Source organism: Tachyglossus aculeatus, chromosome X2, assembly GCF_015852505.1.
Source record: "Tachyglossus aculeatus isolate mTacAcu1 chromosome X2, mTacAcu1.pri, whole genome shotgun sequence".
Taxonomy (NCBI): Eukaryota; Metazoa; Chordata; class Mammalia; order Monotremata; family Tachyglossidae; genus Tachyglossus; species Tachyglossus aculeatus.
The window spans coordinates 13,955,248-13,981,914 of record NC_052100.1 but is presented as its reverse complement, the minus strand read 5'-3'; the positions used below and the strand labels follow the sequence as shown (position 1 = coordinate 13,981,914).

General features: G+C 46.0%; 1 protein-coding gene across 1 annotated transcript in view; it reads left to right on the top strand.

Annotated features, from left to right (window-relative positions):
- The window catches only part of REXO1 (RNA exonuclease 1 homolog), a 123,164-nt gene that overhangs the window by 27,197 nt on the left and 69,300 nt on the right, over positions 1–26,667 (top strand). The window contains exons 2-3 of the mRNA XM_038770601.1: positions 10,508–12,243; positions 23,694–23,795. Of these exons, the coding sequence (XP_038626529.1) occupies positions 10,508–12,243; positions 23,694–23,795 (1,838 nt within the window). The remainder of the gene's footprint in view (positions 1–10,507; positions 12,244–23,693; positions 23,796–26,667) is intronic.

Here is a 26,667-nt window from a genome sequence, read left to right as displayed (position 1 = left end):
GACAAGTGTTTTGATAGGGTGCAGAGGAATGGAGTTGGATGCACATCTATGTAGCGGGGTGGATTTTGAGAGATTGCAGGAGATTTCCTCTAGAGATACAGCTGGGAGAGATGGGAGAATTGAAGAAGGGGCAGGGGAGATTTTAGGGAGACGACACCTGATAGTGTCAATTCTCTCAATAAAGTAGGTGGCCAGGTCATTGGGGGCAGGGGATTTGAGGAGGGAGTTAAATGCCTGGAACATCTGGCACAGGCGATGGACATGGGTGTCAATAAGGGTGGAGAAATAATTTTACCGGGCAGAGGAGAAGGCCAAGTTAAAGCACACAAGGATACACTTGAAGTGGACAAAGTCAGCCTGCTATCTAGATTGCCACCAGTAGCGCTCTGCGGCTCATAAACAAGAGTGAAGCAGGCAGACTGTGGAGGTGATCCAGGGCTGTGGGTTAGTGGTACGAGATTGAAGGGGTAGAGGAGTGAGTGAGTTGAGTTTAGTAGAGTGGGTAGTTTTGAGAGCATCACCCACCATCCTTCCTCTTTCACAAGTCTGTAACCATGGGGTTTTCCTTGGCTTCTCTCTCTCATTCAACCCACATACTCAATCCATCACTAAATCCTGTCAGTTCCATCTTCACAATCTCTGTCCAAACCGCTACCATTAATACAATCACTTATCCTACCCCACCTTGCCTTCTTGCTGATATCCCAGCCTCCTGTCTCTCCCCATTCCAGTCCATACTTCACTCTGCTTCCCGGATCATTTTTCTACAAAAACGTTCAGGCCGTGTTTCCCTAATCCTCAAGAAACTCCAGTGGTTGTCCATCTACCTCCGCATCACGCAAAAACTCCTCACCATTGGCTTCAAAACACTCAATCAAAGTCTTCTCCTACTTCACCTTACTTCTCTCCTACTACAACCCAGCCCACACACTTTACTCCTCTAATTCCAACCTTCTCACTGTACCTCAGTCTCATCTATTTCACTGCCAGCCTGTCGCCCGCATCCTCCCTTTCCTGGAACGCCCTCCCTCCTCAATTCTGACAGTCAATTACTTTCCCCACCTTCAAAGCCTTATTGAAGACACATCTCCTCCGAGCAGCCTTCTAAGTTCTTTCCTCTTCTCCCACTCCCTTCTGCGTTGCCCTGACTTGCTCCCTTTATTCATTCCCCCCCTCCCAGCCGCACAGCACTTATGTTTATATCTATAATTTATTTATATTAATGTCCATCTCCCCCTCTAGACTTGTAAGTTCGTTGTGGTTAGGGAATGTGTCTGGTTATTGTTGTAGTGTACTCTCCCAAGTGCTTAATACAGTGCTCTGCACACAGTAGGCATCCAATAAATACAATTGAATGCATGACTCTTTCCTCGTAAACCCCATCCATTCTCCTAAGGATCCCATCTCAACAACACCACCATCTTCTTGCCCCCAGAAACCCACAACCTTGGTTCCACCTTTGATTCCTCACTCTTTTAACTCTCACGGACATTTTGTTGCTCTATCATGCTGGCTCTATCTTCACAGTATTTTTCAGATCTGCTGCCTTTCTTTTCTCCCAAACTATCACCACACTGGTTCATGTTCTAATTATCTCATGGGTAGATTGTTGTATCAGCTGCCTCCCTGTGTTTCCTGCCTCCAGCCACTCCCCTCTTCAGTCCTGAAGTCTAGTTAATCTTTCCAAAACCGCTCCTGCCGGAACCAGATCATCTTCCTAAAACATCTCCTTCGCTCTGCATATAGTGCTTTGTATACAATAGGCTCCAAGCATTCCAACATTTCTTTTTAAGGTGGGTGGGACATCCTCCCAGCCCTTCCTCAGATCCTCCCCCTTCCAACCCCCTCTACAACTCTCCCGTCCTTCACAACAATTTCTCTAGAGGACATCTCCTGCCTCGTCTCAAGCCACCCCCTCCACATGTGCGTCATACTCCATTTCTTCACACCTCATCAAAACTCTTGCTCCCTCCCTTCTTCCCTCCTTAACAGCCACCTTCAACCATTCACTCTCCAACGACTTCTTCCCCACTGCTTTCATTCATTCATTCATTCAATCGTATTTATTGAGCACTTACTGTGTGCAGAGCACTGTACTAAGCGCTTGGGAAGTACAAGTCGGCAGCATACAGAGACGGTCCCTACCCAACAACGGGCTCACGGTCTAGAAGGGGGAGACAGACAACAAAACAAAACATGTAGACAGGTGTCAAATTTGTCAGAACAAATAGAATTAAGGTTATATGCACATCATTAACAAAGTAAATAGAATAGTAAATATGTACAAGTAAAATAAATAGAGTAATAAATCTGTACAAATATATACAAGTGCTGTGGGGAGGGGAGGGAGGTAGGGCGGGGGGGATGGGGAGGAGGAGAGGGAAAAGGGGTCTCAATCTGGGAAGGCCTCCTGGAGGAGGTGAGCTCTCAGTAGGGCTTTGAGGGGAGGAAGAGAGCTAGCTTGGCGGATTTGTGGAGGGAGGGCATTCCAGGCCAGGGGAAGAACGTGGTCTGGGGGTCAGCGGCGGGGCAGGCAAGAATGAGGTGCAGTGATTAGTAGGTTAGTGGCGGCAGAGGAGCGGAGGGTGCGGGCTGGGCTGTAGAAGGAGAGAAGGGAGGTGAGCTTTCAAACATGCACGTCTCCCTTATCTTAAAAACCCCCTCCCTTGACCCTACGGCTCCCTCCAGTTATCACCCCATCTCCCTCCTACCATTCCTCTCCAAAATCCCTGAGTGAGTTGCCTACATCTGCTTTCTCAAATTCCTCTCCTCAAATTCTCTACTTGACCCCCTCCAATCTGGCTTCTGTCCCCTTCACTCCATAGAAACCACCCTCTCAAAGGTCACCAATGATCTTGCCAAATCCAATGGCCTCTACTCCATCCTAATCCTCCTTGACCTCTCAGCTGCCTCGGGCACTGTGGAACACTCTCTTCTCCTGGAAATGTTATACAGCCATGGCTTCACTGACTTTGTCCTCTCCTGGTTCTCCTCTTATTCATTCAGTCGTATTTATTGAGCGCTTACTGTGTGCAGAGCACTGTACCAAGCGCTTGGGAAGTACAGATGCCTCTGGCTGTTCATTCTCAGCCTCCTTCGCGGTCTCCTTCTCTGCCCCCCACCCCCTAACAGTGGGGATCTCTCAAGGTTCAGTTCTGGGTCCCCTTCTAGTCTCTATCTACACTCACTCCCTTGGAGAACTCATTTATTCAGTCATATTGAGTGCTTACTTTGTGCAGAGCACTGTACTAAGCGCTTGGAAAGTACTATTCAGCAACAGAAACAATCCCTGCCCATAATGGGCTCACAGTGTAGAAGGGGGGAGATTTGTTCCCATGTTTTCAACTACCACTTCTATGCAGATGACACCCAAATCTACATCTCCAGCTCTGATCTCTCTCCCCGTCTCCAGTCTAACATCTCTTCCTACCTTTAAAACATCTTTACTTGGATGTCATTCATTCATTCATTTGATCGTATTTATTGAGCGCTTACTGTGTGCAGAGCACTGTACTAAGTGCTTGGGAAGTACAAGTTGGCAACATATAGAGATGGTCCCTACCCAACAGCGGGCTCACAGTCTAGAAGGGGGATACAGGCAGCAAAACAAAACATATTAACAAAATAAAATTAATAGAATAGTAAATATGTACAAGTCAAATAAATAGAGTAATAAATATGTACAAACATATATGCAGGTGCTGTGGGGAGGGGAAGGAGGTAAGGCGGGGGGATGGGGAGGGGGAGGAGGGGCTAAGTCTGGGAAGGCCTCCTGGAGGAGGTGAGCTCTCAGTAGGGCTTTGAAGGGAGGTAGAGAGCTAGCTTGGCGGCTGTGCTGAGGGAGGGCATTCCAGGCCAGGGGGAGGACGTGGGCCGGGGGTCGATGGCAGGACAGGCGAGAATGAGGCACAGTGAGGAGGTTAGTGGCAGAGGAGCGGAGGGTGCGGGCTGGGCTGTAGAAGGAAAGAAGGGAGGTGAGGTAGGAGGGGGCGAGGTGATGGAGAGCCTTCAAACCGAGAATGAGGAGTTTTTGCCTGATGGGTAGGTTGACTGGTAGCCACTGGAGATTTTTGAGGAGGGGAGTAACATGCCCAGAGCGTTTCTGCACAAAGATGACCCTGGCAGCAGCGTGAAGTATAGACTGAAGTGGGGAGAGGCAGGAGGATGGGGGATCAGAGAGGAGGCTGATGCAGTAATCCAGTCGGGATAGGATGAGAGACTGAACCAGCAGGGTAGCGGTTTGGATGGAAAGGGCGGATCTTGGCGATGTTGCAGAGGTGAGACTGGCAGGTTTTGGTGACGGATTGGATGTGAGGGGTGAACGAGAGAGCAGAGTCGAGGATGACACCAAGGTTGCTGGCTTGTGAGACGGGAAGGATAGTAGTTCCGTCAACAGTGATGGGAAAGTCAGGGAGAGGGCAGGGTTTGGGAGGGAAGATAGGGAGTTCAGACTTGGACATATTGAATTTTAGATGGCAGGCAGACATCCAGATGGAGGTGTCATGAAGGCAGGAGGAGACATGAGCTTGGAGGGAGGGAGAGAGAGCAGGGGCGGAGATGTAGATTTGGGTGTCATCAGCGTAGAGATGATAGTTGAAGCCGTGGGAGCGAATGAGTTCACCAAGGGAGTGAGTGTAGATAGAGAACAGAAGAGGACCAAGAACTGACCCTTGAGCAACCCCTACAATAAGGGGATGGGAGGGGGAGGAGGAGCCCACTAAAGAGACTGAGAATGAACAGCCGGAGAGATGAGGAGAACCAGGAGAGGACAGAGTCTGTGAAGCCGAGGTTGGATTGCGTGTTGAGGAGAAGGGGGTGGTCCATAGTGTCGAAGGCAGCTGAGAGGTCGAGGAATATTAGGTTAGAGTAGGAGCCGTTGGATTTGGCAAGCAGGAGGTCATTGGTGACCTTTGAGAAGGCAGTTTCCGTGGAATGTAGGGGATGGAAGCCAGATTGGAGGGGGTCGAGGAGAGAGTTGGCGTTGAGGAATTCGAGGCAGCGCGTGTAGACAACTCGTTCAAGGAGTTTGGAAAGGAATGGTAGGAAGGAGATAGGGTGATAACTCGAAGGTGAGGTGGGGTCAAGAGAGGTTTTTTTAGGATGGGAGAAGCATGGGCGTGTTTGAAGGCAGAGGGGAAGGAACCAGTGGAGAGTGAGCGGTTGAAGATGGAAGTTAAGGAGGGGAGGAGGGACGGAGTGAGAGATTTCATAAGATGAGAGGGAGTGGGGTCAGAAGCACAGGTGGCTGGAGTAGCACTTGAGAGGAGGGAGGATATCTCATCTGAGGATACTGCTGGGAAGGATGGGAGAGTAGCGGAGAGGGTTGAGAGCCGGGGGGTTAGAGAAGGAGGAGGAGTGACTTTGGGGAGCTCAGACCTGATGGATTTAATTTTATTAAGGAAGGTAGGAGGCCAGATCGTTGGGGGTGAGGGAAGGAGGAGGGGGAGGAACCGGGGGCCTGAGAAGGGAGTTGAATGTACAGAAGAGCTGACGGGGATGATGGGTATGGATGTCAATAAGGGAGGAGAAATAGTTTTGTCTGGCAGAGGAGAGGGCAGAGTTAAGGCAGGAAAGGATAAACTTGAAATGAATGAGGTTGGCACGGTGTTCAGACTTTCGCCAGCAGCGTTCAGCAGCTCAAGCATAAGAGCGAAGGAGGCGGACAGTGGCAGTGACCCAGGGCTGTGGGTTAGTGGTACGAGAGTGACGAAGGGAAAGGGGAGTGAGAGAGTCGAGCTGAGTAGAGAGGGTAGAGTTGAAAGCAGTAATCTGATCATCAAGATCGGGTAGAGAGGAAAGGGAGGCGAGGTGGGGTGTGAGGCGCTCAGAAAGATGGATGGGTCCTTCCATCACCTCAAAATTAACATGTCCAAAACAGAACTTATCTTCCCATCCAAACCCTGTCCTCCTCCTGACTTTCCCATCACTGTAGATGACACCACTATCCTTCCTGTCTCACAAGCCTGTATCCTTGACTAATCTCTTTCATTCAACTCACTTATTCAATCAATCCCTAAATCCTGTCAGTTCACCATTAATGACATCACTAAAATCCGTCCTTTTCTCTACATCCCAACTGCTACCATGTTAATGCAATCACTCATCATCCTCTCCTGCCTGGATTACTGCATCAACCTCCTTGCTGACCTCCCAGCCTCTTGTCTCTCCCCACTCCAGTCCATACTTCACTCTACTGCCTGGATCATTTTTCTACAAAAACGTTCTGGGTACGTCACCCCACTCCTCAAAAAACTCCATTGGTTTCCCCATCCTCCTCTTCATCAAACAAAAACTCCTCTCCATTGGCTTTAGGAAGCAGCGTGGCTCAGTGGAAAGAGCCCGGGCTTGGGAGTCAGAGGTCATGGGTTCCAGTCCCGGCTCTGCCTCTTGTCAGCTGGGTGACTTTGGGCAAGTCACTTAACTTCTCTGTGCCTGTTACCTCATCTGCAAAATGGGGATTAAGATTATGAGCCCCAAGTGGGACAGCCTGATGACCTTGTATGTACCCCAGCACTTAGAACAGTGCATGGCACATAGTAAGCTCTTAACAAACACCATCATTATTATTATTATTATTATTTAAAGCACTCCATCACCTTGCTCCCTCCTACCTCACCTCATTTCTCTCCTTTTGCAACTCAGCTCGCAAACTTCTCTCCTCTAGTGCTAACCTTCTCACTGTGGCTCGACCATGCCTGTCTTGCTGCTGACCCGTAGCCCACATCCTGCCTCTGGCCTGGAATGCCCTCCCTTTTCTAATCAGACAGACAACCACTCTCCCCCACTTCAAAGCCTTATTGAAGGCACATCTCCAAGAGGCCTTCCCGGACTAAGCCCCACTTTTCCTCATCTCCCACTCCCTTCTGCGTCACCCGGACTTGCTCCCTTTGCTCTTCCCCCACTCCCAGCCCCAAAGCACTTATGTACATATCTGTAATTTTCTTTATCCCTTTGCTCTTCCCCCCCTCCCAGCCCCAAAGCACTTATGTATTTATCAGTAATTTTATTTACTTGTTTTAATGTCTGTCTCCCCCACCTCTAGATTGTGATCTTCTTGTGGCCAGGGAATGTCACTGTTTATTGTTGTACGTTCCCAAACACTTAGTACAGTACTCTGCACACAGTAAGCGCTCAATAAATATGATTGAATGACTGAATTGTGGAATGAGAGGGGAAAGGGGAGAGGAATGTAAGAGGGCACTTGATTGTGTTTCTTCTCCTGTTCTACTCTCCCAAATGCCTAGTACAGTGCTCTGTACGTAGCTGCTCAATGAAAGAACTTATCCTTCTCACTGGTTCATCACTGTCTCACCTTCCTCCTTGGGCACTGTTGCCACATAGCCAGTCCGCCCCCAGGTTGTGGGGTTGGTCTGTTCCCATGGCTCTGGCAAGGGCAAGCCGTCCAGAGATGTTGTACCCCTTCCCTGCCCAGTGCTGTCCGCCACACCTGGGCTCAGCTGGCTTATCCTTGGCACCGCTGCTGACAGATAGCTCTGGCACTACTGGGCTGGGAAGGAATGCAATGGCTTCTTCTCACTAGTGCCAGGGCCAGGGGTGAGAAGAGCCTCTGGTGAGGTCTCACAGCACAGGGAGGTTTGATCAGAACTCCTCAGGTCACAGGGCTGAGGTCTGTGTCCTGCCAATAGTGGAAATTAGGTGTAACTGACATTAGGGCTTCACCTCTGGATGCTTTCCAGCTCCAAAAGGAGAGGTAGCTTAGCTGCAGGTGTTCGTTCTGCCCAGACGCTCTGAGTGGCTTTTCTGGGGTAAGTGTTCAACAAGTAGTATTGATTGAGTCCAGCCAAGAGTAGACTTAAAGTAGACTTTAAGGTAACTGTGTTCTAGAGCAGGGACTCTGGGCTCACCCCAACTGAAACGTCCAGTCGTGTCAGTGTCTTAGTTTCCAGAAGTTCAAAAGGTAGCTGTAGGTGCTTCATCTTCTGGAATAGCCAGAAGATGATGGAGCTGTTTTGCAGCCTATTTTTTTATTCTTCACACGACGCTGTCTCTGTTTGACAAGAAACCTCATGGTCGGGCAAATCCCCAGGGAGCCTCAGCTACCACTTCCCTTTTCCATCCCGCCATAGGTAGCTGCTACTTTATTACAGGTATGGCTTCAGATGATGAGCATAGCAAGCTGCTGTCTCGAGGTAGTGGGCAGGGAGGCATGGGGAAAACGGAAAGGCATGTGGGACTTTGCGAAGATGGCGGACTGCGTGGAGTGATCCAAAGGTGGTAGCCGGGAGGGACTTTTACAAAGATGGCAACTAGAAGGAAGTGCTGTCTTAGGAGTAGGTTGGAGTCTCAGTACCAAACTGTCCTGAGTGCTCAGTTGAGAAGCAGCTGTGTGGGTCGCAGCGACAGAAAAGAATCTCTTCTGTGAAAAGCTGCCCATAATGTGGGTATGTTGTTTTGTGTTGCAGCATGATGTGATGGCATCATGTGGAATATGGGGGTGGCCCTTTTGCTCCCTCCTTCAGGTGGCCAAATGTCTGAAGCTGACCCTGCTGAAGTGGAACGGGAAGAAAGTGAGAGTTGAAGCTAGGAAAGAAGTATGAGGGAAGAGAGCTATTGATTTCCAAGTCAAAAAGTTTCCAAATATTTTAGAATTTTAAAAAATTCAGATGCTCAACATTAATAGTTATTTATTGGATGCGCACAGGATGTTTAGCACCAGGAAATTAAACCAAGAACAGCATCCTAAGATACCAAATAGAAATTTGCCAGCTTTTGAGGAAAATTGGTAGTCTTAGGATCTGAGCACTTAGTACAGTGCTCTGCACACAGTAAGCGCTCAATAAATACGATTGATTGGTAGCTTTAGAAAAGTGATGTGGTGGAAGAGAATTGTCCTGATGGGGGCAAATGGTTCACTCTGAGAGAGATTGTTTCTTTCCATTTTTGTTATGCTAATATTTGTTGATGGGACATATTAGACATCCCCTCTAATGCAAAGCATACCTTTTGGATGGAGAGCTATAATAATGGTGGTATTTAAGTGCTTACTGTGTGCCAAGCACAGATACTCTAAACTGCAAGCTTGTAGAGGGCCGGAACCTGCCCACCAGTTGCATTGTACTCTCCCAAGGACTTAGTCCAGTGAGTGCTTTGCACATAGTAAGTGCTCAATACATACCATTGATAGATTGATTAAAGCACTGTATTAAGTACTGGGGTGGATACAAGATAATCAGGTTGGACACAGCCCCCGTCCTTCATTGGGCTCACAGTCCAAGGTAGGAGGGAGAACAGTTGTTTAGTCCCCATTCTATGGATGAGGAAACCAAGGTTCAGAAAAGTTAGGTGACTTGCCCAGGGTCACACACATGCAAGAGTTGGAGCTGTGATTAGGACCCAGGTTCTCTGACGCCTAGGTTTGTGCTCTTTCCACCGGGCCCTGCTACTTTCCTTATATTCCCTTGCTTTCCCGTTACTACAGTAAATTCAGTTGAGGAAAGAGGAAATGGTTCAGTTGAGGAAAGAGGAAATGGTTTATTTTGCTGCAAATCCCGCAGTAAAGATTCTGGAGTCAGAGCTTTAGCATTGACAAACAAATTACTAGCTATTGTAGAATGAAATCCAGCTCCGCGTTTTGTACTTCCTGGCAAACACTTTGTTAGACCATTAAGTGCATAAAAGCAGGTAGGAGAAATAAGTACACTTCAGCTCTTCTGGAATCATCATCATCAATCGTATTTATTGAGCGCTTACTGTGTGCAGAGCACTGTACTAAGCGCTTGGGACGTACAAATTCGCAACATATAGAGACAGTCCCTACCCAACAGTGGGCTCACGGTCTAAATGTGTTTTCAGTATATGTTCTGGAGAGAATTCTTAGAGAATTGGGAAAGTTCCAACAGCATATGCCTGTCTAATGTAGTGGAGAGGGGGACGAGAGAGAGAGAGAGAGGAGGCTAGGGAAGAAATGTAAGGGAGTGCAGTTGATACCCACTTGAAAGAGTAGCCGTATCTTTTAGAACATGATGTAATGCTGGAAAAAATGGTTGTTCGCATGTGTGCATGATGTCAGGCTGAGGTGCGTGTACTTCTAGAATGTGTCTTTTTCTTATCATGAGGTTTAAGAACCCCAGCCTTAATAAAACAGAGTGGACCTATATGCAGTAGCCAGTGTACAATTTCAGTATCTCTTATGTTGATCTTTTCTCATTTACTACGATTTAAAAATATTTCCAAAATAGTTCAGTACTGACCATCAGCTGTGGGAGGCTTATCATTATTAGCCAACAGTCACCCTCAAGTGTGTAGTAGTTTCCCCAATTTTTAAAGAGAGCTCTGAGAGCGAGTTAGGGCTAGGATGATTTTTTTTCTTAACTCTGAACTGTTTTTCAGACTATTAAAGCAGGCTCTCCTTTGAAAAAGTAGCGTTATAATCAGTCCTCTATTTTAATACAGTAGACACTCAATAGATACTCTTGATAGTACCTGTCCTCCTAAGAACTCAGTATATTTTGTGTTTTTTTTCCCCCCCTCCCCGCTTCCATTTCAGAGCTTGGTTATGATCCATACAATCCAGAACTTCCTAAACCATCATCTAGAATAGAAAATGGATCCTTGGGGGAAATTGCCAAGCCAAGTGCTGGGATTCTGGAGCTGGAATTGGTTAATAAAGCCATCGAAGTAGTCAGAAATGAGGTTGAGCGTGAACAGAAGAAATATGAAGAGCTTTTGGAGAACACCAAGGAGTACAACACTTCTGAGGCCTCACCTAGCATTTCCAAAAGCCCCACTAACACTGCTGGGCCAATAATTGACTCCTTAGCTGATTCTTTAGAATATAATCCAGGTAGTTATTGCTTAAATAACACAGACTACCACCCAACTCCTCTTGCTGCTGTTAATAAATCAAACAAATATACCTTGGATTCTTCCGACAAATCAAAGTCCAAAGGCAGTGCTCTGGAATACGTTCCCAGGGCTGTGGCCCAGCCCAGAAAATATAGCCAAACTGTTCCCAACAGCAAGTATGTAATTGATAACTCTAAACCTTTGACGGATTTAGAATATGACCCTCTTTCAAATTACTCTGCCAGACTTTTAAGCAAAACCAACTCAAAAGATCGGAAGGGGACCAAACGGAGAAGGGGATCAAGTCAAGATGAGTGCTACCCTCTCGCACTCAAGAAGCACTGTGATGACCTCAGCGGTTATGAGACAGATGCCAAGTTTTCTGACTCTGAAGAAGAACCAAGCCCTGTTAGCCCGTTGAAATCTAGAATTGGTTTAGAGAGCGTGACCAACGATGGATTGTCCACCAAAGGAAAGCACTCCAAGCTTGAGGCTGCAGACTCCTGTGGAAAGAAGGAAATGGCAGTGCAATATGATATGGAGGATCTCCAGCGTACATGCAAAAATCTAGGCCAAGATCCTCCTGAGAGAACCGTGAAAGCCACCAAGGTGCCTTCTAGGACAAATGAAGAGGAGGGGAATGGCAGTAAGGGCAACAAAATGAAAATGAAAAAGCCAGATTACAGTAGGACCTCTAGCCATAAGAATAGGATGAACAGGAAAGAAAAATGTAAAATCCTAGAGAAAGACAAAGCAAGCAAAGAGAAGGCAAAAACAAAACATGAGAAAAGTACAAATGCCAGGACAGATGGGAATATTACCAAACCTGCACAGCAAAAATCTGAAAAGGTAGATATGACTAAAGTGGAGAAACCAAAGCTTAACTCAGAAAAAAGCAAGAATGATAATCTCAACACAGAGAAAAGAGCAATTAGCAAAAAAGGCTCTTCGTTAAAGGCAGCTGGTACGAAAAGTGGGAAAAGCGCATCTAGTAGTAAATGTATAGATGATAAAGGGGGAAAGGCCCCTGCATCTGGCAGGCTGGAAGAGGAGAAAGCAAATTCCCTAAAAGAAAATTCCAAGGGCAAATCTAGCCAAAAGAAATGGCCATTGAGTCATGTTGATCTCTTTGGTGATGAGAGTGGAGACGAGGGCGAAAGGGCATCTCAGTCTATGCCTGCTGTTCTTGCAAACACCAGGTCAGATTCAGATGGAGACGAAGGTGACTGGAGTTCGCAGAGTGATGAGGGGGTAAAGCACCCCAAACGTTCCTGGCCCGCTACGTCCTCTTCGTCCTCCATGACCTCAGATGATATTGACTATTCCATTTTGGAGAAAGACGTAGACTATGATTCTGACCCAATGGAAGAATGTCTCCGGATTTTTAATGAATCTACAGATGTAAAGACTGAGGACAAGGGGAGGCTAGGCAAGCAGGTAATAATACTTTTCCAGTTAGAGCTGGTCACTTTTCTCTCCTTTCATCTATTCTACTTTAAGCAGGTATCTATCCATTTCCTTTTTGATTTCTCAGATAATCTCCCATTTATACGCTAGTATAATGACTAGGGGATTTTTTTATGTGGTTTTTTGTTGTGTTTTGGCCCCGGGGTTTTCTGGAATGTGTAGTATTTTTATTTGTATTTAGAGTTGGTATCTCTTACTAGTCATGTTTTGAAGTGTCTAAGAATGGTAAAGTAGGTTAGTTGACCCTTTCTCTGTACTCTTTGGTATTTAGTGAAAGAGGAAAGCAGCTTATAAGGACAGAGAAATTTTGGAGTAACTTGTAAACGGGACTTGATGGGAACTGAGAGGCCTGGGTGATAAACTATTTTGCAACTGGAAGAAGCTGAGAGGACAGTTGAAACAACAAAAAATACTATGAAGTGTTTGTAACTCTTCACACAGTGTGTGTGTGTGTGTGTGTGTGTGTGTGTGTGTGTGTGTGTGTGTGTTTGGAGGAAGCAGATTCCTCTTATTTTTATACTAAGGGTAAGTAACAGACTGTGATGAGTTTTACCTGGCCAGCTCACGGCCATGAAACTCAGCACAAAGCATTCCCCAAAGCCCCCTGTTAACATGAGGTACATTATTTATACCCTTCCTCAGCTGTAAATGTGTGTAATCAATTGTACAATCAATTATCTATATTCTAACTGCCCTATTTGTATTTTTGTGTGTCTCCCCCGTAACCCCCATTACAATGTAAGTTCCTTCAATTTGTAGTACTTGTTGCGCACCTGCTGTGTGTAGAGTGCACTAAGTGCTTAGGAGAGTATAGGAGAATTGGTAGACATGATCTCTGCCCTCAAGGAGCTTACAATATAGCAAGGGAAGCAGGCACTAAAAATAAGTTGCAGATAGGAGGAAGTCACAAAGGTACGTGCTTAAATTCTATAATTTAAGCACGTAGGGGTTTATGAGTACCTAAGTGCTAAGATGGCTGAAAGAAATGCTGCGATAGTAGTTGGGGGATATAAAATAGGGAGAAGGCCTCCTGGAGGAGTTGTGATTTCAGAAGGGGTTTGAAGATGGGGAAAGCTGAAGATATGAAGGGGGGAGGAAGTTCCAGACAGCAGGGAAGACATGAACAAGAGGTCCATAGTGGGAGAAATGAGAACAAGACACGGTGAGTGGGTTAGCTTGAGAGGAACGGATTGTGAGAACTGGAGTATAGTGGGGAAAGAGTGGATGTGGAGATCAGAGCTGATTGAATGCCTTGAATCCAATCAATGGCCAGGAGTTTGATCTGGAGAGGACGGGCAAACCATTGGTAGTTTTTGAGGAATGGGGAGAAGTGGGCAGAATGTTTTAGAAAAATAATTGGGGTAGTAGAGTGAATTCTTACCTGGAGAGTGGAGAGGTTTGGAGCCGGGAGATCAGTGAGGAGGCTGATACAGTGGTCAATCCGGAATATGACAAGTGCCCGGGCCAATATCATAGCTGCTTGGTAGAGGGAATGGATTCTGGAAATGACGTGAAGGAAGAACCAACAGGATTTAGTGGCAAACTGAAGATAGGGGTTGAAAGAGTGGGAGGTGTCAAGGATAATACCAAGGTTGAGGGCTTGAGAGGCGGAGAGGATGGCAGAGTTGTGAACTGTGATGGGAAAGTTAGTTGGAGGAGAGGACTTGGAGGAGCAGGTGGGCACGTTTGGAATTTTGAGTTTGAGATACTGTCAGGATATCCAGGCAGAGATGTTCTGAAGGCAGGAGGAAATGTGAGGTTGCAGAGAAGGAGAGAGGTCAGGCTAGTAAATTTGGGAGTCATTCATCTATCTGCATATGATGATTGAAGCCATTGAAATGCTTATTTTGTGCAGAGCACTGTTCTAAGCAGTTGGGGGAGTACAGAACAAGAGTTGGTAGAATCAGGCCAAGTTCGAGGAAGATTGGGACCGATTAGAGTACATTAGATTTGGCAAGAAGCCCATTGGTGACCTTGTGGAGAGTGAGCTCGGTGGAGGGAAAGGTTGGAAACCAGACTTCTGAGGGTCAGAGAGGGAGTTGGAGGCCACAAGTGTGTACAGCCTACTCATAGAGCTTGGACAGGAATGGGAGGAGAGAGATGAGGGCACTGTGGTCTGCTGAAGGGGTTGTTTTTGGTTTTTTAATTTTTGAGCACAGTGGAGTTGTGAGTGTAGTTCAAGGCAGAAGGGAAGGAGTTACGAGAGTGAGTTGTTGAGATGGCAGTCAGGGAGAGGAGAAGAAGAGGGGACTCAGGTATTTTTAGAAGGTCAGGGGGTTGATGTTTCTCTGGTACTTTCCCAAATGTTTAGTACAGTGCAACCCAGTACTGTACTGTTGGTTCAGTGGAAGAAGATAGGAGGTAAGTCAGTCAGTGGTATTTGAGTGCTTACTGGGTGCAGAGCACTGTCCCAAGCACTTGGGAGACCACAGTATAACAGAGTTGGTAGACATGTTCCCTGCCCACAACGAGCTTACCGTCTAGAGGCTGGTGAGGACAGGAGAGCCGGGTTCTCGGTTCTAGTCCCAGTTCTGCCTTTTGGTCAGTGCTCTGGGTGGTGAGGCTTTCTGCCTTGCTGGACCAACTAAGGCATTGTGCAAGGCTGACAGGTCCAGAGGGCTCCTGAAAAATAGTTAGCTGATGTGGGCAGCAAGGATCTCAGTAGCTACCAAGGCAACTGCCTTTTGAGTCATGGCACTGTGGCACAGCATCAACACGATGCCGTGCTGTTAATGGGTCACGAGTATTAAAAAAAAAAACTTCCCATGAACTTCACACTGTGCTGCATCTGTTCTTGCCTAGTCACATGCCTTCAACGGGAATGTGTTTGACAGGGAAGAGAGAGTGCTAGTGGTGCTGCGCGAACCACTCATACTCTAATCAGTTCCTTCACACCGGGTTTTCAGTCCTTAATTCTCATCTGTCATTCCCTCTAGGAGACTGTGCGTTGCACCTAGTGGGCAGTCAATAAGTACTATTACTGCAGCTCTATAGGGTGTGACTGATAGGGTGTTTGTACTCACCAGGGTTCAACCCACAGGAGAAAGGCCCAGGACCTTCTGCATTGGGTGAAGATACAGGGTACGAATGCCAGGAGCCCACGGACCATCTGTTACTGATTAAGAAGTGCGAAGGGCACACGTCTGGGTACTTGGGGTCATGAGGCTGTTGAGCAAGGCAGAGGTTTAAATGTTGGTGCTTGTGAGACAGAGGAGAGCTTGCATCTCAGGCAGCTCAGTGGTCTCACTAGCTCCGAGATCTGCAGCTCTCCGAATTTTACCGGACCCCAACTGTAACCACTGCCTGCTGAATTGGAGTGTGAGGGATCGTCGCTGGTTTTTGGAGCCCTTCAGAGTTCTGCTGCCTTTTGTTGTGTGGCCACAATCGTCACTGAAGAGCTCATTTTAACAGTCAGCCGCCATGCTGGAAGAAATGGTTCACTAGATCTCATGTCTTAGATGGTCACTTAGCTCCCAGAATTACTCTCAACATCCCAAGTCACATCAGCCCATCATCCACCTCGAACCCTTCGCATTTATCGATTTTTCTCATCCAGCACTTACGTACATATGTATAATTGTTTTCACAGTCAGTATTCTGATTATCCTATTGGTGAATAGTTTAATATCTGTCTGTCATGTTAAGAGTGTAAGCTCCCTGTGGGCAGGTGTCATTTCTCTTGCTTTTGTTTTACTTTCCCAAGTGCTTTATAGAGCATCACACCCATATTTGCATGCACATCGTGCATGAAGTCCAGCACTAAAGGGTAAGTGACTTGTTGACTCAAGAACCTGACATAGTGCGTAAGAGAGCTGCAGGTAGCAGAGATTTGGGAAGATTCAGACTTTTTAAGGATCATATAAATATATAATGAAGATGAAGAATTCCTCTTGCCTTTCCTTTTCTCAACCCCTGAACTTAATTTTGATGTGGAAGACTAAAAGAGGCCCAGTGTGGCTACCTGACTTAATTGTCCACCAGCTAGATAAAGTTATTCTTTTGTTCATTAAAAGCAATTTTGGTCCTACAGATTGCTAGTTATGAAGGCTCTGATTTGGCTGGCAACTGCTATTTTTGTCTGTTTTTTCTGAGGTTTTTTTGGAAGTGGACAGTTTGCTGAAAAATGTCTCCAAAAGTGAATTAATCAGGGTGAGAGAGTTTCATGTGATTTCAGGTAGATAATATAACAGTCTGTAGTGGCCTCAAGCAAACAGTAAATGCTGAAATACCAGTTGTCCATATGACTTTATGTTCTATTAGATGTCACAGCTAGTTCATATTGAGAGTTTACTGCCGACTTTTGTAATCGATGAAAACTCCACTGATGGTGAAATTCACCAGTAGGTGTGTGTGTGTGTGTGTGTGTGTGTGTGTGTCTGATGATTTGAGTGTGTATTTGGTACTTACTGCTGCTTTCTAAGGACTTACTATTAACATTTTAAAAAATATTTGTGAATTGCAAAGTGCTATATACCGAGGTGCATCCAAAGGTACATAGCCCTTGCTAAGGGATGGTAAAATATCATCATCCCATGCAAAGCATGATAGTTAATCAAATCATTTTTGTGTGGTTACATTGAGTATTTCTTTGTTGCTTGATGATTGAGGGGGGAGAGTCAGAGGGAGAAGGAAGCAACCAAACATTGAGAGGAGGTAGGAAGTCACATGAAGAAGGGAGGAATTGAGAAGAAAGGATAGAGTGAATGGGCAATATGGAATGATGAATGTATGTATTTTGAGACAATTTTCCATTGGACTTGTTTATTTTGAAAAAAGCATGAGTTGGGAAAGATGAAAAGAACCCTGTTGCTCAATAAATGCCACAGCAGGTATGCAAACACCAAGGAAGGGATAATCGGTTGAGGGGGGTTATATCCCCATATAACTATTCAGTGCCTCCTACCTCTGGTCTCTAGGCCCAACATTACTAAGGAATCCTTTCATACACACTCTGGGACTTACTATCAGGTTTGGGCCTGGAGGTTGGCTGTTTTGGGACCAGTTTTTGTAGGAAAAAAAAAATCAATCTATGGTATGTATTGAGCACTTACTGTGGGCCAAGCACTGTATTAAGAGCCTATTATTGGTAGACAGTAGAATTGGAAGACATGATCCTTGTCCTCAAGGAGTTTATAATCTACTGGGGGAGTGGTGAGTATCAAAATTCTTAGTACGGACCCAAGTGCGGGAAATGCAGAAGAGAGGAAGTAGTGTGGCCTAGTAGAAAAATCATGGCCCAGGGAGTCAAAGGACCGGGATTTGAATCCTGGCTCCGCCACTTCTCTGCTGGGTGACCTTAGCTCAGTAAACTTCTGTGCCTCAGTTACCTTAGCTGGAAAATGGGGATTAATGTGAACGCTGTATGGGACAGGGACTGTGTCCAACCCGATTATCTTGTGTCTACCCCAGCATTTAATACAGTGCCTGGCACTTAACAAATACCACAATTATTATTACTATTACTGTTATTATTAAGAATAGGGTGTAGAATTGAGAGGTTAGTTAGGGAAGACTTCTTGGACGAGATGTGATTTTTGTAGGACTTTGCAGATAGGAACAGAGTGGTGGTGGGTTGGATAGGAAAGGGGAGAGAGTTCCATGCAGTGAGGAGGACAGGAGCAAGGGATTGACAGTGAGAGAGACAAGATTAAGGCACAGAAAATAGGTTGGGGTTGGAGGAGTGAAATGGAAGTGGAAGAGGAGTGAAGTTAAGTAGGAGGGAAAGAGCTGGTTGTTGTTGTTGGTGGTGGTAGTAGTAGTAATAGCTTTTATTAAGTGCTTGCTCTATGTGGAGCACTGTACTAAGTGTTGGGAGAGAATTACATAGGTGGGAATTAGACATGCTGCCTGTCCCTTGACAATCTAATAGTGTAAGCGAGGAGAAAGGATTGAAGACATGCATTAAAACACAACACAGACAAAATAAGTAATAGACACACACACAGGTGCTCAAAAATCAGCTGGGTGCAGAGGCTAGACGAGCAGCTTAGAATGTAGTTTAGAGGAGTGCCTTAAAGCCAATGATGAGGAGTTTCTGTTTCCAGAGGTGGATAGGCAATCATTGGAGGTTTTTTAAGAGTGGGGAGACGTGGACTATTTTTTAAATGATCTTTGCAGGAGAGTGAAGTAAGGACTGGAGTGGAGAGAAACAGAAGGCAGGGAGGTCAGTGAGGGGGGTGATGTAATAGTTGGAAGATATGATAAGTGCTTGGACCTGTGTGATGGCAGTTTGGGTGGAGAGGAAGGGGCTGAATCTAGAGAAGTGAAGATCAGAGATCATGTCATATCTCTGATCAAATCAGAGAAGCACCATGACCTAGTGGAAAGTGCACACAGGCTTGGGAGTCAGAAGGACCAGGGTTCTAATCCAGATTCTGCCACTTGTCCGCTGTGTGACCTTGGACAAGTCACTTAATTTCTGTGCCTTAGTTACCTCATCTGTAAAATGGGGATTAAGACTGTGAGTCCCATGTGAGACATGGACTGTGTTCAACCTCATTAGCTTGTATCTATCCTGGTGTTTAGTACAGTGCCTGGCACATAGTAAGTGTTGAACAAATGCCGTAAAAAAATAGAATTGGGGCAGTGCACCCAGTGGAGCTAAGTGTGTCCTCTGAACAGTCTGTTGCCACCTCTTGGCTTGAACGTTGCCTCGCTTAAGACATGTCAAAGCACCACATATTGGCAGATGAAGTCATCAAGATTGGTTTGGTGAAAATGGCTCCAAGATGCAAAAGTATTCGTAGGAAAGCAAGTGATGATGGAGTCTTCTGTCAGGAACAACATGAGGGACCCAGGAAGTCACTGCAGCAGTCAGAGCCATGGAAAATCGTAAAGCACTTGGACCTTTTGGGATACCCGCTGAGATTTACAAGCATGGAGGGTGCACCCTACTCAGACATATATAAACTCTTCCTCAACACTGAGGAGATGCCATAGGATTTGCCATCCTGAAGAAGAACATGTAGAGTTGTTCTCCATATTCAAAGAAGACACCACTGAAGGTGAAGTTTGCATATGAGTGTGGTGGTGGTGGGGGCTGAAAAAAGCCAGTGTGGAATTGGCAGTCTTGGCCAAACTGTAAGGTAATCCCTCGACATGTGGATATGCGTAATGTTTGCAGTGCTTCGTGCTGTTTTCTCACTTCTCTCCATGTCTCACGTTCCATCTGTAGCTTTTGCTCAAAGAGACTCGTCCTTTCCTGATGATGGGGCAGTGTGCCATTCAGGTCTGTCCTCAGCAATTGAACCCTCCCCCCCCCCCCAGGTTTTTAGCTGGGATTCAGTGTTTATATTTAAGTTTTGTTTTACTGGATCCTTAAAATGCTTCTTCCGCCCTCCTTGCCTTGAGTTTCTCAATTTCAGTTTTCCATCCAGTAGCTGTATTGGGTATCCTGTTGTCTTCTTTCTCCTCACCTTTCCCACCCAGCATAACTGTGTTAAGGTGGGGAAAAAAAGGTAGATAAGTTGTCATGGCATCTCATTCCTCTCTATTGCCACAAGATCCTCGCCAAAAATACTCCTTGATGGGATTTAGGTGTTAGTATAGTCTTATGCTCCCCTGGGAAATACTTCCAACTCCACAGGCTTTGCCCATCACCCGAAGTCGTAGAGACAGTTATTCAAGGATTGCTAAATGTGGGTGGGCACCAACCCGAGATGTGCAGGTTATTCTGAACTGCTTCACTGAATCAGCCAGATGTTACAGAAATGTTCACAGTAGCACAGAGCTATATGGGGTCACAGAAGTCTATCATTCACTCGGCCTCTGCATTGCGGCCGAGTGAATCCTCTGGGGCCACTGCTGCCTTCCCTCTGTGCCACCTAAGGCCCCTGCTTCCCAGATGCTCTGTGCACATTGAGCCACGGGCAATTAAACTGCACCCGAGCCGCCTCAGCCCCGCTTCACCGCAGCTGAGAGAATTCATCGTGAACCCTGCTGCCTTCCTTCTATGCCACCCAGGGTTCCTGCTCCCGAAATTCACGGTGTGTGCCAGGCCGCAGGGATTTCAGCTGCCGCTGAATGCCCTCGGTGTCCCCCTCCTTCCCATCCACCACCGAACATCCATGCTGCCTACCTGGGAACCTGCACCAGCTCTCCTCTGTGCCGTCGGGGGAGACTCCATCCCATCCAACCTTCTGCCATCCCAGTGCGAAAGAGAAAACCACCCATAGCGCGAGGCCTTGACAAAACCTCGTGAAGACTGGGGGCTGCTGTAGCAGTTGCTGTGGCTACAGATGTTCCTTAGATTCTGAGCCACGAGGAGCCCAAGGTTCTGTTCCTGTAGCCACAGCACCGTACTGATTTTTTTTTGTTTTGATGTGGTGCATTTGTCCTTGTATGCCACTTTTGTGATTTATTGTCCCTTATGTGCCTGTTGTCAGTTCTCTCTTCCCCCTTATATTCTATGATTGTGAGCTCCTTGAGGGCCAGAGGCCATGCCTAATTTCACCTCTGTGTACTTTCCCAGTGCTTAGTACAGTGCTTTCTCTGCATATATTAATTGCTCAGTAAGAGACATTACAACTGATTCTACCTAGACAGTAGCACACTAGTCAGTGATGCAGTTAGCAGTATTGTTTTGAATGCTTACTGTGTGCAAAGTACTGTACTGAGGGCCTAAGGGAAAAAATGCAGATGAGAATTAGATGCTGTCTCTGTGCCCCAAGTGGCTCGCAACCTGAGAATAAACAGGGGAGGGTTAGCAAAAGACACAAGGGGAAAGGTGAAACGGTAAAAACAGAGAACAATATCATGAAAGGCAAGGGGAACAGTGAATATGGTAAAAAGCTTCCAAGCGTGATGGCTGTTTTCATGCTCCTCACTGCTCAAGCCGGACCGGCCAGAGTTCATGCCAGTTGAGTCCTGCTGCCACTTGCACTCATGTTTGCACCACGTGGGATGGGGAAGAAGCCAGGGGCAGCAGCAGAGATAGGTAAGGAAGTAGAGAATAGAGTGAAGAAGGCTGACACAGCCTTTGGAAGACTGTCACCTAGACCAAACTAAAGGGCTGAAGTGCGGTCCAGCATTTTTTCCGGCTGTGAGACCCCGGACCCCTGCAGACGCCGCATCTGACTTTCAGCTGTTCCATCAGTGACACTTAAAGGTTTACTCCACATCAAATGGCAGGGCAAGATTACAAGCAGCAGAGCCCTAGAAAGAAGCCAGTCTCCTATCATTCCAACTCTGCCTACTTTAGCAGAGCGGCACTGAGTGGGACATGTGAGGAGAATGGATGACAGTAAGATACCCAGATACTGAGTTGAAACTAAAAGCCAAGTAGACAGAGTGTTTTCAAGATGAAGATGGAGTCTTCTGGCTTACGGCAGACAAAATTTCATCCTGAAGTTTGGAGGCTGAAAAGTGCGTTGAAGATTTGATTATAGTGCTAGTGGTTGCATGACACCACATGCAGTTTCTCTTCCCTGCCAGTTGTAATCAGTGGAAAGAGCCCAGGCTTTGGAGTCAGAGGTCATGGGTTCAAATCCCAGCCCCGCCAACTGTCAGCTGTGTGACTTTGGGCAAGTCACTTAACTTCTCTGGGCCTCAGTTACCTCATCTGTAAAATGGGGATTCAAACTGTGAGCCCCCCGTGGGACAACCTGATCACCTTGTAACCTCCCCAGCGCTTAGAACAGTGCTTTGCACATAGTAAGTGCTTAACAAATACCATTATTATTATTATTATTATTGGTGCAAAGTGCCCCAAGCCAGTAGGCCAGCAGGGATGCAGCATATTGTGAAGTGCATGCTGTTGTGGGGTTTTTTTCTGCACTTAGAACAGTGCTTTGCACATAGTAAGCGCTTAACAAATGCCATCATTCATTCATTCTGTTTTTTTTTTAATGTGCGGGCCTCACTTTGCCACACATTGCCAGTGTTGTGCTGTAGTGACATGACCTGGCAATGTGTCAAAGCCACTGTAGCCTTTGCTGCCCATACCTACCAGCTATTTTTCAGGATTCTTTCTGGGCCTGCCCACCTTGTGGAACACACTAAGTGGTTCTTCAGTCAGAAACCTTTACCACTGTTGGCAGAGCCCCAGCACATACCTCCCCGCAACTCACAGAGCTGGGACTAGAACCCAGGTCTCCTGATTCCCGGAGCCATGTTCTTTCCATTGGACCAACAGCTGGATATTGCAGAGATGCAGTGACACAGCCTCCAACTGTGATGCAGCGTGAAGTAGCGTGGCTTAGTGGAAAGAGCACAGGCTTGGGAGTCAGAAGTCAATGGTTCCAGTCCCGGCTCCGCCACATGTCTGTTGGGTGACCTTGGGCAAGTCACTTCACTTCTCTGAGCCTCAGTTACCTCATCTGGAAAATGGGGATTAAGACTGGGAGCCCCATGTGGGACCACCTGATCACCTTGAATCCCCCCCAGTGCTTAGAACAGTGCTTTGCACATAGTAAGCGCTTAACAAATGCCATCATCATCATCTGAGTTGTAAACTGGGAGTTAGTTAACATGAATGGACCAGCGTGGCACACTGCAATCAAGAAAAGACCAGAAGGTTTGTATGGATCATGAAAAAAGGAAGCCAAAGCAATAATGGTGCCAGGCCCTGCAAGCAAACATGAAAGCACAACAAAAGACAATGCACAGTTGTTGGGTGTGCGTGGTGTAGGAGAGACAATCCCACATTGGCCTTTTCAGCTACTCCCGTAGTTGAATTTCACCATCAGTGGCATTATCCTCATACATGAAGGACTCTGGCAAGAACTTAGGCAGTCCTTGACATAAGCAGTGGGGAAGGGGTTTTAGGAAGTTTTTTCTATTGAAAGGGATTTTGTAATGAGGGTTTTGTAATATTGTAATATTACAGTATTTAATAGTTTGCAATATTGGGGGTTTTGTTTGGTGAACTTTGCCCCAAAGAATTAATGGAACTAATATTTTTTCAGCCAAGTGTATGATGGTTCTTATGTCGTAAGTGGTGACATTATGTTGCTTGTTGCTTTTCAGGATCTTCTCTTTAGGGCATGATTACCATGGGGAGGAAATTAGTCTCTCTCGTACTCTTAAAAATTTCTTGTTTTACAATGCTTCTCTGGATTTAAGTAGTTGGAAGGTGAACTGCCTGGCTAAGATTTTGAGTCTTAATTTTTTTTCATGAAGTGTCTGTATTGGTAAAAGATTAAAACTGCAGATCTAACAAAATATCCTGATGTTGTGGGAAGCTTTTTTTCCTTCAACGGCTGATGAAGAGATTTGTGAAATGAGAACCTTTGTGTGTGTGTTGTCACGGAACTTTTCACTCTGCAGTTGAGCCTTTCAGTGATTCAGTGATTTGTTTTTCCCTGTTATCTGGTAACACTTTTTCTCTAAGATGGCAAAGAGGAAGTTTTCCAGCACCCCCAGAGAAAAGGAGCATGTGAGCAACCTGCTGGAGAAGTTTCCTCTTCCTCTTTGTGTTTCAGCCATCCAGGGAAGAGAACAATGATGAAAAGACCGAGGACAACTTGACCACCCTGTTTCCGGGACAAAAAAGGAGAATTTCTCATCTTTCTAAGCAAGAAAATGTAAGTGCCCATTTTTGTCTTGTCTTATGCCGTCGAGTCGTCTCCGACCCATAGCGACTCCATGGACACATCTGTCTCAGAACGCCCCACCTCCATCTGCAGTCGTTCTGATAGTGTATCCATAGAGTTTTCTTGGTAAAAATACGGAAGTGGTTTACCATTGCCTCCTTCTGTGCAGTAAATCCAAGTCTGCCTTTGACTCTCCCGTGCCGCTGCTGCCCAGCACAGCTGCGTTTTGACTTGTAGCAGATGGCCTACCACTCGCTAGCCACTGCCCAAGCTAGGGATGGAATTGGTTTGCCTCTGCTTGACTCTTCCTCCCATAGTCGAGACCGGTAGAGTACTGGTTGCTCTCCAGGTGTGATATTGAGAGGGGTGCTCGTTTTTAGTACCATAAAAATATCAAGAATGTATGGCAGTGGGCTTGTCCATTTCCCCTCTTCTCACCCTCACTTCCCCGACCGCCCCCTTATCTCCCTCTTTGCACAATTCCTCATTTTTCAAAGTCTCAGTGGGAGAGGAGGAGGAGCATGACGGGATAAAAAAAAAAAAAAAGGCCAAAAAAGACTGCCAGTAGTGGAGCGGTGACTTCTGAGCAGCAGCATCTCTTCCTACTAATTTCTTAGGTTATGGAGAGGATTGTATCCTGTGGGACCTTTTTTAAGTCTTCCCTTTTATAATATGTGGCTGGAAGTTGATCCATCTGAAGGCATTGTAGCAGAAAACATGAGTAGCAGTACAAAAAGACACCTTTTCAGTTTACTACTACTTGCCTGCAAGCTTGTTTGCTCTTAGACTTAGTCTTGCTCCTTTCAGGCTCCAAGCCTAAGTTTCTGTTTTAAAACATGAGTGGTCTGTGTTTTTATTTTACAATTGTCAGAATGCATTAATTTATCTTTGTTGCCATGAGACCAAAAACATCTTAATATTTGGGCCTTTTCTCTCTGAAAGAAATGAGAAAATGATGGTGAAAAGCTGTAAGTGATCCTGGACCTACGGTTGCACTTCTGAGCCTCTAAAAGGAGGGAGAAAAACTTTTAAGTGAAAATCCCATTTTGTGAGAGAATTGATCAGTTGTATTTATTGAGCACTTACTGTGTGCAGAACACTGTACTATGGGAGAGTAAAAATACTGACAAAATCTTAGCCACGCAGTTCAGCTTTCAACTACTCAAGTCCACTGAGAAGCATTTTATAACAATGTAGCAGACATATTCCCTGCCCACAATGAGAATACAGTCTAGAGGCCTGTATGGGGCTAACAGTCCCACCCTTCTTCCTGGGAAGCCGTGTGGCCTGGTGTATAGAGTATGGACTTAGGAGTCAGAAGGATCTGGGTTCTAATCCCAGCTCCGCCATTTGTCTGCTGTGTGAATTTGGGCAAGTCACTTAACTTCTCTGTGCCTCAGTTACTTAATCTGTAAAATGGGGATTAAGACTGTGAGCCCCCAGTGGGACGGGGACCACCTCCAACCTGATTATCTTGTATCTATGCCAGCACTTAATACAGTGTCTGGCATGTAGTAAGTACGTGACAAATACCATTAAAAAGCCCACCAAAAAAACCAAAAAAACTCAGCCAGCCTGGATGACTTTTACCGGTCCCATGTTGGTGGTTCATACGTAATTCATTCAGTCATATTTATTGAGCGCTTACTGTGTGCAGAGCACTGTACTAAGCTCTTGGGAAGTACAAGTTGGCAACATTACCATTACAAGTTGGTAATCATTGTATTAAACTCTCACGGGATCACTACATACATTCTTTGCCTTCAAAATTTGACATTTTTGCCAGTCCGTATTCTGTCATCTGACAATGAAGTTGATGTACTTACTACTTTTGCTGCATCTGCTTTTCTTCCTCCCAGACAGAGGCTTTTAAACTATGTAGCTTTGAGTCTCTTTCAGCCTGGACTGAAGATTAGAAAGGATGGAGGCAGCAGTACTCATGGGGATCTGTTTACTTCCATGAGTGCTCTTGAAAATCAAAATGTTAGGAAGTGTTCAGTTTCTTTTTCAGTTGCCTCTTTGAAGTGCCATTTGCTAGAAAAACAGGACGATCTTCTCTTTGGGTGCCTTCAGTAGGCATCAGAACAGGCAAGGGAATCAGCCCTTTTGCAAAGTCATTCTGTGGTCACATCTACTCCAAGAGGCCTTCCCCGATTAAGCCCTCTTTTCCCCGACTCCCTCTCCCTTCTGCATTGTGTACTAAGCACTTAGACCTGTACCCTTTTCCACCCCACCCTCAGCCCCACAGCACTTATGTACATCTCTATAAATTACTTATATTAATGCCTGTCTTCCTCTCCAGATTGTAAATTCATTGTGGGCAGGGAACGTAGCTACCAACTTTGTTGTATTGTACTCTTAGTACAGTGCCTGGCACATAGGAAGTGCTTAAATACCAAAAAAAAAAAAAAAGCTCAGTAAGTATCATTGATTCTGCTGCCAAAATTCTTGGCTGACCCAACTGCCAACATCAGAAGTGATGTAACTGATGTCAAGACTCAGTCAGACAATAAGTCAATCAATAGTATTTAAGTAATCACTGTACTAGACGCTTGGGGGGAGTACAAAAGAGTAGATATAGACGATGCCTTCCCACAAGGAGTTTACGGACTAAAGAGGAAGACAGATGGTAAAATAAATTACAGATGGATATGTACGTATGGTCAGTGGGGCTGCTGGGAGAGGGGTGAATATCAAAGTGCTTAAGGGGAGCAGACCCAAGTGCATAGGCAACACAGAAAGGAGAGTGGGAAGGCCAGCTTAAGTGGAAAGTGCCCAGCCCGGGCCTAGGATCGGAAGACCCCAGGTTCTACTCCTGGTTCCACTACTTGCCTGCTCTGTGAACGTGGGCAAGTCACTTAAT